This window comes from Sparus aurata, chromosome 18 (assembly GCF_900880675.1).
Source record: "Sparus aurata chromosome 18, fSpaAur1.1, whole genome shotgun sequence".
Lineage (NCBI taxonomy): Eukaryota > Metazoa > Chordata > Actinopteri > Spariformes > Sparidae > Sparus > Sparus aurata.
The window spans coordinates 15,178,606-15,193,599 of NC_044204.1; the positions used below are offsets into that span (position 1 = coordinate 15,178,606).

Sequence of the window (14,994 nt, forward strand, 5' to 3'; positions counted from 1 at the left end):
GAAGTGCCTTACATGGATACCTCACTGTATGATCCTCCCATGGTTGATCATAGTTTACAATGGGTGCCCAGGAGCTCGAGACCTGGCACCTATGGTACAAAGTGCCAGACATCTGTTTGCACAGATTGCACGCTCCAATTAGGCGGAAATGGAGCCTCTCAAAAAGGTCAACTATCAGAATTATGATTACAACACGCTTCAATGTTGTTGGTGTAATTGTGTTCAGATTCTGGATACTGTTTCCTTGTTACTGAAAGGTTTTAGAGATGATAATGTTACATGCTATGTTATCCCTAACTCTTGGTCCCCACTGTGTCCTGTTGTCTGAAGGTGCCAGTGGAGAAAAGAAGATGAAGACTTTATCCCTCCTCTTCCTCCTCCTCCTCCTCCTCGCCTCAGGAGCCTGCGACGATGTCAAGTACATCTCCAAGAGGAACTCAGGTAGGGTGAAAGGTCGTGGTGTTTGTTGTCTACAGTCGCACTTCAAGCCAGCTGATTTTGCTAAAAAACGAAGGCTCCAAGGGCTTTGTAGTTACTGAGCTTTCTGTCTCTCACTGATATTCCCTTGGTTTTTGTTTCACTGTCACCCTATTCACTGCAAACACTGTTCAGTCTTCTCTCAAATGGAAAGATAATGCTACCTCTTGTCTTTTCTCATCTACTCCCCCTCGCTCTTATTCTCCTGTCAAATACATGCCCCCTCTCTTCTTTCTCAACAATTCTCTCCCCTCTTATCCTTTCTGATGCATTGATATCTCTTAACTTGGTGCTATGGATATGTTTACACACTTCATACTTTGCTCCAGCCATTTCTTTTTTTCACAATCACCACCTCTGGCACCCCTTTATAACACCTCTCTCCAAACTCTATCTGGGAGCTCAGATAGCTGCCTTTCTTTCTTCTCTCCACTTGCTCTCTCCTGCTGAGGCTGTGTAATGATCAGCCCATCTGACTGTTGCTGCTGTCATTGTTGCTGCGGCTCTGCTCATTTGTGTATCAGTGGCCAACGGATGACAGATGTGCTGATTGTCTTTTATTCGTGATTGATTTGTTGTGTCTCACTGATCAGCCTGACGAGAAAGGGTTTGATCGGACCATCGATATTTGGCACGCGGCCTCAATAATGCTTTGTATGACATTGTAAAGTGAGTTTAGTGCACCGCTTAGCTTTGTTTACAAATGGACACATTAGTGCCTTGTTTTTCAAGCTGCCTATTGTGTTTAAATAGTGTCCTTCATGATACACACAACATTTGATATGCAGTGTCAGGCAGTGGTTCTGTAATCATTTATGTATTACCAGCAGCATGTGTAATGTTATTGTCATGCACCCCTGCCAAGTCCTGAAAGTGATAAAACCCCAGAAAATTACCTAACGACTTTTTAGCAAACTCCGGCCATTAAATTATAACAATCTAGTTAGAATTGATTCCCCCGTAATGTAATCCTGTCTCACAATTTTGCTTGCTTGTAAGGGCCAGTGTAGGTCCTGGCACTTTAATTTGGGGAATTTGAGGGCAGCCATAACAATCCTTTAGAGATTCTCTGTAATTACAAACACAGCATCTTAGAATTACATTACAGATTCTCACCGAGACTCTGGAAAATAAGTTCCTGTTGAGCTTTGGGCTAAAATGCAAAGCAGCGGTTGAGCTTCGGCGTCTTACTATGAGTGATGGATTCAGTGTTAGCACTTATGAGAACAATTTCGATTATTTCTGTTTTTTCTCTGTGCTCCTCTCACTGATTTGAGGTGGGCCGTAATCAGATGGAAATAGGTGATGTTGCATACTTTAGCGCACCAGTTAGAACATTTCAATCAGAAACTGATGGGAGTTGTGAGGTTATTGGCCTCTGTCAATCATATCTGGTCAAACAACACCCACACAGTCCTGAGATTCTGAGTGTTCAGCCCCTAAAGATATACTCATTTCTTTTGGGAAGAGCTAGATGAGAGAATTAATTTCACCCTTAAGTCTTTATGGCCTAAATGAATCTACAGCCAGCAGCTGGTAAGCTTAGCTTTGCACAACTGTTGGAAACGGAAGAAACAATTAGCCTGCCTCTGTTCTCATAGCCTGGAGTTCATGAGCAACAAGTGGAGTCTACAGGAAGTTTCCACTCCTAGGCAAGAATTAGTCAAGCGTGCAACTTGTTAAATAGTGAGCTGCAGAAGTGCTGGGAGGCAGATTACATGGCCTTTGGACAGAACCAGGCTAGGTGCTTCCTCATTTCAGAACTGTGTGCCAAGCTAAGCCAGCTAGCTGCTGTCTCATCTACATATTAGTCTCTAAAGCCAGAAATTTGGATTTGAATGTAGAATCTGAGGGCAAGGGATACGATCTTGGTATCTGAAGCATTCTTGTTTTGAGCAGGCTTTGGTTGTGTGCAGGTTTACAGTCCGTCACACAGCAAAATAAAGTGAATGCACTGGCTGAGGTACAATCTTGAAACCAGCTGGCTATCAACTGACGATGATTGACCTTTTTATTTGCTAAAGCTGCGTTATGTAAGAGTTTGGTTGAGAACATTTAGAAATGAATGAAATTCATCAATACATTTTAAAAATTGAAGTAAGCTAACCAGCTAGCCCAGGCTTTGCACTCTGAGCTCCCATTCCAGATGACTAGATGCAGAGCTAACTAGCTAACAGCAGCTACAGATAGCAGCATTCAGCAGTTTATGTAGTGGTATGCTGCCCACCTTCTGTTTGCAGGCTGAACCCTTTAAATGTATCTGCATCCATGTGATGGATTAGTCGTCTCTTAACTCCAACTCCATTGTCACCGCTCACGTTGCTAATATGACCGTGACAGTGACTAGTGCAGGGAAGACAAACTCTTTTCCTGAGTATCCACTAGCAGACACCTGCTTACTACAATGGAAGCATTGAAACCCCACAAGCTTTACTGTCATCAGATGATAGCCAATCTGGTTTTTTATGTTCTACATTTTTACTGTTCAGACATGAGTATTAGTCAGTCTTCTCATCTAATTCTTGGCACAAAAGCTAATAGCACATTTCCACAGAAGATATAAAACTGCAAAATGATCATACCAGGGCCCATTTATGAATTTATAGATGTAATTTCCTGCCAGTAGTAAGACATGTGATACACAAATAAGAGCTTATAAGGAAATTCTGTGCCCATTTGACATCCTCTTAAAGGTGGTCAAAGGTCCTAGCCATCTACAGAACAACAGCCCTGCAGCAGCCACAGATTTATGGATGTGAACAGTTAAGCAGATACTCACCAAAATGTCTTCCAGGCCATCCCGACACCCACATAAAATCCTCCCTCAGACATATTAGCTGGCAAAACGTCCAGGCTATGATACGAAATAGAGAAGTGACTCATTCAGACAACTGGACAAATGATTAAAAATAACAATATTTTGTTGAATTTGTTATTTAATGGGTTTTTTTTTGTATTAAACCTACAGCATGGAGGGCTGGTTTCACTGCACTATTCGCTCAGTCCCAAATCTGACTCTCTATTTTCTCACCTTCTTCTCCCTCCATGTCTGTGTCTCTCTCACACTCTCACCGTGCTGACTGTGTGGGTGAGCTGGTGGGAGTTTTTGTTTGGTATTCGCCGTACCAGTGTGCGCGCACGTTGGCGGGCATACCTGCATGTGCGAACGGGCTGCTCCATGCCATATTGAACAGACACTGAGCGTGTGGGCGCTGTATATATCCAGGTTTTAAGCTTGTACGTGTGTGTGTTTGTGTGTCAACTCCCCGAGTGTGCTTCAGTATTCGGGGGGGGGGGTGTACACAGAGCAATTATGTGATCAGAGCAGAGCCAAGCGGACATTTATGTGGGCGACCGCTACAGTCGGCCAAAGATAGGCTGTTAGATCTTTTCTCTCCCTCGCTGCTTGTGTGTGTCTAACTGGACACCATATGGATAGAAACTACCATTTCCGATCGTCGGCCTCCCCTGCTGTGCTTTGATTCAGTGTCCTCTGCAGCAAAAAAGGGGACAAATTGTGATGGGACACGACAGAGAGAGAGGTGGCGGTAGGTTAGGAGACACCTTAAAGCGACTTTTACACAGATCAACACATGAATAATACAAAAAAGAAGGCTTCGGTGTCAGCTATCATCGACCCTGAAGCTGGTTGGGTTCAGTGCCTTCCTCAAGGACGCTTCAGCAGAGTGGATGTTTACAGACAACAGGGTTCCTTTCACAGTTAAAGGACAAGTTCACCCAAAAATGTTAAATCTGTCCCTATATCCTCACCTCCATGCCAGTTGAAAAACAGGCGGCGTTTAATAATCCGGTGGCATGATGAGACTTCAGAAACTAACAACTGTAGTAGATGGGGACTAATGAAGCTACAGAAAATAGCTCCATACAGTTCGTCTGGTGTATTTAGTCTTTAGTCTTTGGAAGCCCCAAGTCCCCCAAAGGGATATAAACTTTTTTTCATTCATACCATCAATGAATGGTTATACCTACGCGTGCTTGACCCACTACATGCTAACGCTTTTAGTTTAACAGTCACGGTGAAGATTTTGGCTTTAAATAGGGTGTTAATAATATATTTTCAAATCAATTCAGGATCACATGACTTTCAGGAGAGTTTTTTTTTTACGCCAGATGAGCTGTATGGACCAATTTTATGTTTCTGTAAATAATGTGATGAAAGTCTAAGTACCGAAAGGTTGTTGTCAATAAACTTAAATCCAATGGTTTTTCCCGACTTTTCTCTATGTCCCCATCTACTTCAGTTGTGTGGGACAACGCTGCAACAGTGTTTTGCCTGTGAAGCTTCAGAAATGACGTGAGCTTTCGAAACGTCACCTTACTTTGCATCAGCGTGGGGGGTGAGCAGGTTGCAACTACATTTTCATTTTTGGGTGAGCTTATCCTTTAAGGGGAAAGCACATGACAGTTTGATGAACATCTTTTTGTCAGCGAGGAGTGTGCAGACATGCTGACAACCGTCCATCTCGGCTCCAGATGGAGGCTGATCACGGAGAATGCATACTACAAGCTACAGCATGAAGCACTTGAAAGATGCAATCTATGGGAAAGCAATGCAATAGTAACTGCCGGTAATGTTCTGCAGTTGGAGAGCAGAGTAACTGCAGTCAGTTATATATATATATATATATATATATATATATATATATATATATATATATATAAGTACATCTATCTATCTATCTATCTATATAGATGGATAGATATATAGATATATGTGTGTGTGTGTGTGTGTGTGTGTGTGTATTTTTTTCTTCTTCTTCTTTCTGTGTGTTGATTTCATTGCGGGGAGTCTCATTCCTGCTGCATTGTATAGTCAATACATCACTCGGTTGAAATATTTCAGCATTATGGTTCCAGCTCCTCAATCATGTCACCATCTGATCTCACAGCTCAATCCATTCTTATATATCAGAACAATGTCTGTGTGAAAATCCATCGATCTCGTGGCAGAAGTTACATTTCCAGTTGTGTTCGATTTGAAAAGTTGCACATAGTTTTGTTGGAGGATAAACAAGGATGAGAGTGCATATTGCCTCTGATAACAGATACTTACAGCTATGCATTTATCTTGCAGTCATACCAAACAAAGAATTATTGTGTGTATACGTTAATAATATCTAATTTACATAGAATATATACATTATTAAGATTACTACTCCTTATAAAGATCAGTTTTATGTTGATCCATGACCCAATTATAACTATACAGGACTGTTGTGGAGTGAGGGCTCTTTGAGATGCAGTGTTGTTTTTTTTGGACTTTATTCTGCATCAAACCTGATTAAAATCTACTGGCTAGAGGACTTTTGGGTCATGTCAAGCACTATTACATCTGTCCAAGACTATTTAATCTCAATTTATTTACAATGAATCAATAGTCTTCATTGTTTGATTTGCTTTACAGCTATGACGCGCGTCTGTGTCGGCGTTTGTAATATGACATACTGTTTTTATTCTTCAAATTCTTCCAAAACCAACCACGTCCCCTGTTCTTGAAGGTATCTGTCATTTTAAAGCATTTAGAGTCACTTTTCTCCTTTTAATACACTTCCTCTCAGCTCCACATTTTACTTTTCCACACAGCGACCGATCACACTCCACATACTGACCTGTGTTGATGTGTATTAGGTGTGACCAATTGCGTGTGATCATAAAACTGAGTATAAACAGGGGTGGTGAAGGTCTAAAATTCTTAAGGACTGTGCTGTTTCCTCTCTAAATGACCCATTTTTATTTCAGCATTTTTAACACTTAAGCTTTTGCATACAATGTTTTCACCTTTGAATTATCTTTCGTGATTATTTTTTGAAGCCTCACATTTGCTCTTATTCTATGAATCCTTAATGCTTTTCACTTTACATAAGCCTCTTGAGTCTTGAATCAATCTAATACTTAATAATGTTGCAACATTGCAACAAGGTCAGTGTACTATGTTCAGGGTTAAACTTATGAGGAACTCATAACTATTTTATATCCAGGACTAGTTTGTGGAACTAGAACAAGGTCAGTGGTGTAGTTTATTTATACGTACATATGTATGGAAAGTCTACAGAACAGCCACAGTGCTCCTTGTATTTTCTCCGAGTCTGTCAACTCTCCTAAGCGGAAGAAACAGCCTTCTTCTTTTTCATTTGGTGTTTTGATGATGCTCCAAAAGCTGTCATTGGTGTTCAAAAAACGGTTGGAGCTTTGGTGACTGCGCCCTGAAAGGAAGCGTTTTGTATTCACCACATACCCTTGTTTATTCATTCAAGCCTTTACTTGACTTTATTTAAGTGGTCTGTAACAAAAATGTGAATTTCTACCAATTCCAAAACCTATTAACACTCTATTTACATGAGGTATTGTTTTCTGCAGAGACAAGGTATTGTCTTGCAGAAATTACACTGAAGCTAATGGTGTTGAAGTAAGTACATTTACACAAAGAAAGAACTGTTCCTCCGATTAGTCCATTTCACTGAAAGTGCTAATGAGCTTGACAGTTGCTACGCCAGCATGACAATGCTGAAAATAATGCCTGGAAGTCATACAAGTGCATTTGTGAACACACACACACACACACACACAAACACACACACTGGACACATCCTGCATGTAGAATCCTACACGTGAACACTCAGGCAGCCACACATGGCTACAGTTTCTCCCACAGCACAACACCACACTGACACATTCATGTACACAGACACACATTATACACATCCACAACTCAATTAACTCAAACTCAGTTGATACATCCCCCTTGCTTCATCGTCTCCCTCCACGCATCCCTTCCCTCCTTCCCTTTTCTCCTGGTCGCCTCAGTCAAGGCCAGATCTTAACAGCTTCAGCGAACCAGACAGAACCAATAGATTAGCAGAGATGGCGAGCAGAGAGATAAGGCAGACTCTTATCTAGATCCCCGCTGGACTGATCCGGCAAGAGAGGGAGGGTGAGACAAACAAATCAGCGAGAGGATGGTCATCTGTTTGTCTGACGTACAATATTGTCTTCCTTGGCTTTTAGTGATAAGATTTCAACATTTTAATGAATGCAAAGAGAAACTCAGGAGGAATTACATGAAGAAAGCTGATGCCAAAATGCATAACAACACTGTGTTCTGTGGTATCTTTTTCCCCCCCAAACATTTTCTGGATTTATTGTATTATTATGTTTCTTATCCTTTTTGCTACACCCTTGTACTGCTTTTTCCTTCAATTCCCCCGATTTCTGTTGCACGTGCTTCACTTAAAGAGTCTTTTAAAGAAGCTCCACATGAATTGCTGATGCAGATGGTCCGCCGTGTGTGAGTGTGTCAGGGTGATGGAGTGCCAGCGGACGCCCTTGTGTTCATGCGTGTGAATGCGAGCATCTCTGCGTGCGTGTTTCTCTGACGTAGCTAAAACCTGAGATCAAAGAGTGATTAGATCTCGGTTTGATCCAATCGCAAATGAACTCCAAGCATGCAGAGCGGAGATAACAGAGTGTGTGTCTCCCTGTGTGTGTGTGTGTGTGTGTGTGTGTGCGTGCGCATGTGTCTCATGCTTCAGTGTGCAGTGAGACATATTTGCATTGCACGGTTTTTAAAATATAAAAACTGTGTGTGTGTGCTGACTAGCTTTGAGACACACACACACACACACACGAAGTTTTTACATTTAAAAAAAACGTGCAATCACACACACACACACACACACACACACAGTCTCTCTCTCTTACTGAACACTACATCGAATTTTGCATTAAGAAAGCATCTTAAGATGAGCAGATTTTTACACTTCTGTTCTCCGTGTGACCACATTTTCCACGGCAAAATGTCGACACACTTGTTTTTTTACGCTTGAGTGTGATCGACTTTGCTGCGCGATGCACGTGGACGTCGGCCCCTGTAAAGCAGTGACTTCTCATAAAAATGGCTTTGTTTGAAAAATGCACATTAATATCAATCCAAAATTAATTTATGATCTAAAAGTATATAGGATAAAATACTACAAATTAGTATTCTACAATGGAGACCCTGAACAACTCGAGTGGTTGCTTAAGGATGTGAATTTCTTTGCCATTACTCCTTGGTGTTGCTCTAAGTGCTGAGGGCAAAAAGGCAAATTACTTATTCACCATTGTGGAGAATGCAGACAGTGACAGAGAACAGGAGAAGTAGAGCAGCAGATGAGAAATATTCAACATTTATAAGCTCCTGTTGTAGTACAGCAGCTGGAGAGAGACCGTTTTGTTGCTGAATGGTGCAGGTAAGTGATGTAAATGCGTGGCAGAGTTGCAGAAAATAAGTTCAACTGTGATGTATTTTTCTGTTTCATTTGCAACAGTTTCAGTTTGGTGTGTCCAACCCAGCTGGCAACAATTGTACCAGACACAGTTCATCAGGCCCACATACCACTACTGTTTGCCAGGTCTGAGATCTGGCCACTGCATGGCTTCATGTCAGCCGACTGAACCAGAACTGACCCAAGTGTGGACCACATTTCTATTCTGGTGGCCTGCTTCTGGCTCAGATCTGGCAGATAGGAGCAGACCACCCACCTCATTCCACATGATCTGTGGGCTGGATGAACATATGTGGTGTGGGCCACAACAATTTTACTATATGGGAGTGATCTTATCATGTCAGTTTTTTCAATAAGCCAAAGTACTGACAGTGTCAGTGACTTTTCTGTTTTTTTTGCAGTGAGACCAGTAGATTAAAGGTATAAAGTCTAGATTTGAGTGTGTTTGCAGACCACTCCACAGCTTTAGACATTTAAGAGTGATTATGTGCTTCTCAAGGTGATGATCCTCAGATCAGATTGTTACTTTGAATGATGAGGTGATTGAACAAGTCTTAACTTACAAATACCAGAGAGTGTCTTACAAAAAAGCTCAAGTTTCTGTCATAGAAACGAATGCTGCTTTCTTTTTAGTGCAGGGAAAAACATAATTCAAGCCACATTATTTTTTCTTTTACCAGTAATTGATTATAGTGATAGTTTATATATGCATGCATACGTCCTCGTCCTCTTTGAAAATAATAGTTTCAGTGTATCATGATTCATTGCGCTTTCGTTTTTCACACCCTGTATGAGAAGGCTGGTGAGTACATCGGTACATTTTTCTTTACAAGGCCATACTGCATGAACTGCCTCCTTATTTGTGTTCTCGACTTACAAACTAACTATCTACTGCAACCTAATTTTTTGCATCTTCATCTTGTTGTGAGCTATAGAGATACTTTGAACTGGATTATTTGATTGAAGTATAGAAGATTGTAAAACTAGCATTAAGGAGTATTTGACCAGTGAATGCACACATCCTGTTCTTGGTGTAAGGTGCTGTTTTTAAATTTTTTTTAAATGAGCAATTTGTAAGAAATGGCCAGAATTTTTGTTCAAAACATTCAGAAAAAGAGCTAAAATAATCAACATTGCTAAAGTTAGCATGCTAACCAGCTAGCCCCTGCCCATCCTGTCTCCAAATACAACTTGTACTGCAAGAGGTGACAGTCTGATAGAGGTCTCAGTCCATGCAATTCAAGCCTTAGCTGGCTCAACGGCAAAACAAGCCATTAGGAAATGTGCTAACGGGAGCAAGTCACAGTCAAGTATTGCTAGCAAAGAGCAGCAGTTGTCGGTTAATCTGGTGATATGCTGTCCTCTGGGTTTGTGATACTGCCCTCAAATTCTGTCCGTATACTACAAATCAAACCTTTAATCCTTTTGCTTGTTTCTTTCATGTGAAGAAGTTTATAATTTTTTTTAAGTTGATGTTTGTTCCTTTATGTGAAACGTTTCTTTATGCTACTGTCTTGGCAGCAGGACTCCCCTCAAAGAGAATTTGAAATCCCAGTGGAAATATTCCACTTAGATAAAGGTTTAGTTAACTTAAATTAAATTAAATGAAAATGAATCATATCATCAGCCTGCTCACTCCAAAAGACTGATGAGCAACACAAATGGATGGTAGCCATTAATTTTCACTATGATCTGGCGAAGACGGCCAGGCATCTTGCCACATCAGTGACAGGTTGAATCATCAACAGTACACATATTTGATGATCGGTCCGGCATGTACCTGGTTTGCCAGTTTTCCTTGGATGTCTCCCAGACTTTGTGCTTCTTGAGGGAATTGGTTAACTATCAGATATCAAAAAAGTGTAAAAACATCCAAAATGCAGATTGAAATCACCCATAGTTTCAGACTCACTCAACCCAGATGTTTAAAAAGTAATACACAATCTTTACTCCAGCCTTCCACTATGTAACAGGAAGAGGTATTTGGATGGCCTCTGCCTGGTCTGTCCCTTGTGATAATGACAGTCGAAAGTTCCACTCAAATGAAAGTGATTTCAGCCATTTTCTTTCTAACAAGGCTCCAGCAAACAACTGAAGATATTCAGAAGTTGGAACATGGAGCTGAAGTGTTTATCTGATCCTTGGCCAGTGGAAATGTTGAGTGATCTGGTCTGGAGAGGGAACAAAGTCAGTGAGATGCCACGAGGGCGAGCAGCACTCGTCTCCCACTTGTAGTCCATTCATGTGAGATATGTGTCTTAGTCAGTTTAGAGGAAGGTGTTAGCTATCTTGCTAGGTATGCTGTTATTGTAACTATTGCTAAAGCACAAAGGTTATTCGGCGCCACCTCCTCCATACGTGTTGCCCAAGTAAACCAAGTGGGATTCAGCCTGATTTAAGATGTTATGAAAATGTATTCCATCTAACCTGAGACACTGAAAGACAACTACAAATGGAGCCTTAGTCATAACTGAGTTTGGTATTGTAACATGGCGCACATGGATAATCTCAGTACTGATGTTTATCACAGTTAATGATGACATCATGTTTTAAAAGGACTAAATTGGAAACATTTAGCAAGCACATGTGACATAAGACAGATGTCAAATGACATAATTGCACTATGTGCAAATGTGTGTGTGTGTGTGTGTGTGTGTGCAGGCATGTGTGCCCATCATGACATTTAGCGTGAAAATATTTTCCGTGTTTATGACACTCCTAGCTAATGACAGCGTGACTAATTAGCACAAGTGGCTTTGTCATATAAAGACATCGACTTGACTTTTCTCCTCTCTACATTAGCTGTGCGTGTGTGTATGTGTATGTGTGTGCTTTTGTGTGCGCGTGTGTTTGAGTTTTTCTGCGCACACCAATTAAAATGCACTGTCGCTCTTGCTCTGTCTACCTCCTTCTCTCACTCGCCGTTGCCCTTTTATTGCCTCTCTTAAACTAAACATAACAGGTTGTTTGCGAGTTGGCTGAGTGCGTTTGTGTGTGTGTGTGTGTGCTTCAGTGTTCTCTAATTGAACTACATGACGCTTTGATTATAGCAACATTAGCAAAGACCAGCTGGCTAACCACCATAGATAGTTGCTGCTCTGAGTAGCCTGAACACTGTTGAATTGAAATCACATCATTTAAAAGGTGCTGTTTGGAAGAAAAATTGATGTGTGAGTCATCTTTCCCAGCTCATCAAAAACGGATGCTCTGGGATGGCGGCCGACCCATCGTACAAGCCCAAGGCGTCATTGGTTATTTGACTGAAAGAGACCCAAAAATCAGCTTTTCTTACAAATAGCACCTTTAAGCAAAAGTCAGAGCTGTTTTTTGCAATGATGGTGCTTTTCATGACTCTTCACTAATACTTCCAAAATCACTGTACCATCCTCTACACCGACCACTGGCTCTTCTGAGACCAATACAACACGATAACCAAACGTGTAATGCTCCCGAGCTAACAGACCTGAAGATGCTGTTTTTCCCTCATCATGTTTCTGCTCCTCCCAGACAAGGACATCAGTTTTCTCACAGGAGGAGCTTTTGTAGCAGAGCCTCTCCAGACTCTTTTGTCTGTCTGTCTGTCTGTCTGTCTGTGTGCCCTGAGGCATGGTGCTATGCAAACGCTGAAGGGAGGTGAGCAGATTAGGATGGTTCAGACTGATGTGAACCCCCCACTAAAACTGATGGTATGTTTCTCCAATTTCCAGTTTGGTGCAACAGTAATCATTGATTCATAAATTATTGGACGTATTATATCTACAGTGTTTGGTGGTGAGGCTCTAAAATGACCAATGTTGGGAAATAAATGTATTTATTTATTGTTGAGCGTTAGATAAGAAGACTGATACCTGTCTTATTCATGTATGTTAAATTCCTGAGCTGTGTCCAAAGCCACTATCTCATTCATTCATTCACTTCTTCCTATGGTGGTGGAAGGCACTAAGTAATATGGCTACATTTACATTACATTTAGTCAAGTATTCTTCCGTAGCAGTGTGCGGATTGCAGTTATATCCGCAGTACATTCCGCAGATCAGGTGGCCCGGTTGCAAGAATTAAGAATCTGATTAAAAGTGGATGGTGTGCAAGTGAGTGAAATAATCCATCTTTAATGAGGAAAATATTAATGACTTCACCTGCAGCGGTCCCCGGGCAGCAGAAATGATAAGTGTGTGTGCACATTTATGCATGAGGCCCATCAGCTTAACTTCATTGCTTATTGAATCAGTCAGGATCTAATGTTAATGAATGTTCTTTTACACATAAAAAAAAAAAAAAAAAAAAAAGAAAATCACACACACGCAGTCCAGGTTCATAAATTAGTCATCCCCCTGATAAATTTGGAGCTCCATTAGAGCTTTCTGAAAGGTATTTATTTCAGAAGATGCAAGTTTATTGAGCCATCATCTCTACAGAGATCTCTGAACATCTATAACTTAGGTGTATTGCATTGTTACGACTGTTTTTGTTCCATTGTGGAGAATTTTTGAGGGAACAACATAGCGGACACACTTGCACCCTTAAATAAAAGAGTCAGGAAATGGGTAGGAAACAACTCTGCAGACCCATCACACCCTGGACACAATCAGTTTGAACTTCTCCCCTCCGGCAGGCGCGACAGAACACTGTACGCCAAAACAACCAGACACAAGAAGAGTTTCTTCCCCCGGGCCTGCACACTGATTAACACTTGATCAGTCACCCAGTGTCAGTAACCCCCTGATTCCATAATCATCCAATAACAGACTTTATATTTACAGAATAAATTGCCCCTTACATGTCTCAATTGAACAACATAAATCCACACTGTAAAAAATCCACACTGTAAATAATGTTATATATATATACTTAAATATATACACTGAAAAAAAATATAAACGCAACACTTGTTTTTGCTCCCATTTTTCATGAGCTAACCCTTATTGCACAGGTGTGCCTTAGGCTGGCCACAATAAAAGGCCACTCTAAAATTAATTTCTCTACCATAACCCGTCTCCAAAGGTGTTTCAGACAATTTGGCAGTACATCCAACCGGCCTTACAACCGCAGATCACGTGTAACCACACCAGGACCTCCACATCCAGCATGTTCACCTCCAAGATTGTCTGAGACCAGCCCCCCGGACAGCTGCTGCAACAGTCTGCTGCATAACCAAAGAATTTATGCACAAACTGTCAGAAACTGTCTCAGGGAAGCTCATCTGCATGCTCGTCGTCCTCATTGGGGTCTCGACATGACTGCAGTTCATCTTTGTAACTGACTTGAGTGGGCAAATGCTCACATTCGATGGCGTCTGAGACGTTGTGAGTGGTGTTCTCTTCATGGATGAATCCCGGTAATCACTGTTCAGGGCAGATGGCAGACAGCGTGTGCGCTGTTGTGTGGGTGAGTGGTTTGCTGATGTCAGCGTTGTGGATCGAGTGACCCATGGTGGCGGTAGGGTTATGGTATGGGCAGGCGATAATGCATGGCCCCATGTTGCAAGGATCTGTACGGAATTCCAGGAAGCTGAAAACATCCCAGTTCTTGCATGGCCAGCATACTCACCAGACATGTCATCCATTGAGCATGTTTGGGATGCTCTTGATGCGGCATGTATACCACAGCGTGTTCCAGTTCCTGCCAATATCCAAAAACTTCGGACAGCCATTGAAGAGGAGTGGACCAAAATTCCACAGGCCACAATCAACAACCTGATCAACACTATGTGAAGGAGATGTGTGGCAAATGGTGGTCACACCAGATACTGACTGGTTTTCTGACCCCCCCAGACCCCCCCAGTAAAGCAAAACTGCACATTTCAGAGTGGCCTTTTATTATTGCCAGCCTAAGGCACACCTGTGCAAAAATCATGCCGTCTAAACTGCATCTTGATATGTCACACCTGTGAGGTGGAATGGATTATCTCGGTAAAGGAGAAGTGCTCACTAACACAGATTTAGACACATTTGTGAACAATATTTGAGAGCAATGGTTCTTTTATGTATATAGAAAATGTTTTAGAGCTTTGAGTTAGGGTTATTTACTTATTCATTTTTATAACATTATTTTACCTACAGTTCTTTGATGTCCTTGTACTTTCTATTTGAATGTTTGTTATGTTATGTTTATGTTTGTGTTTATGTCTACGTCTATGTACATTGTGAGGGAAGAGTCAAACTCCTTGTATGTGTTCACATACTTGGCCAACAAAGCTGATTCTGATTCTGATTCTAAAATGGCTTTAGGTAAT

The 14,994-nt window shown here is 41.3% G+C and overlaps 1 protein-coding gene across 6 annotated transcripts in view; it reads left to right on the forward strand.

Annotated features, from left to right (window-relative positions):
• Positions 1–14,994, forward strand: part of il1rapl2 (interleukin 1 receptor accessory protein-like 2) — a 491,754-nt gene that overhangs the window by 72,763 nt on the left and 403,997 nt on the right. For all 6 annotated transcript variants that reach the window (XM_030396625.1, XM_030396623.1, XM_030396624.1 and 3 more), the window contains one exon: positions 331–441. In XM_030396625.1, the coding sequence (XP_030252485.1) occupies positions 331–441 (111 nt within the window). The remainder of the gene's footprint in view (positions 1–330; positions 442–14,994) is intronic.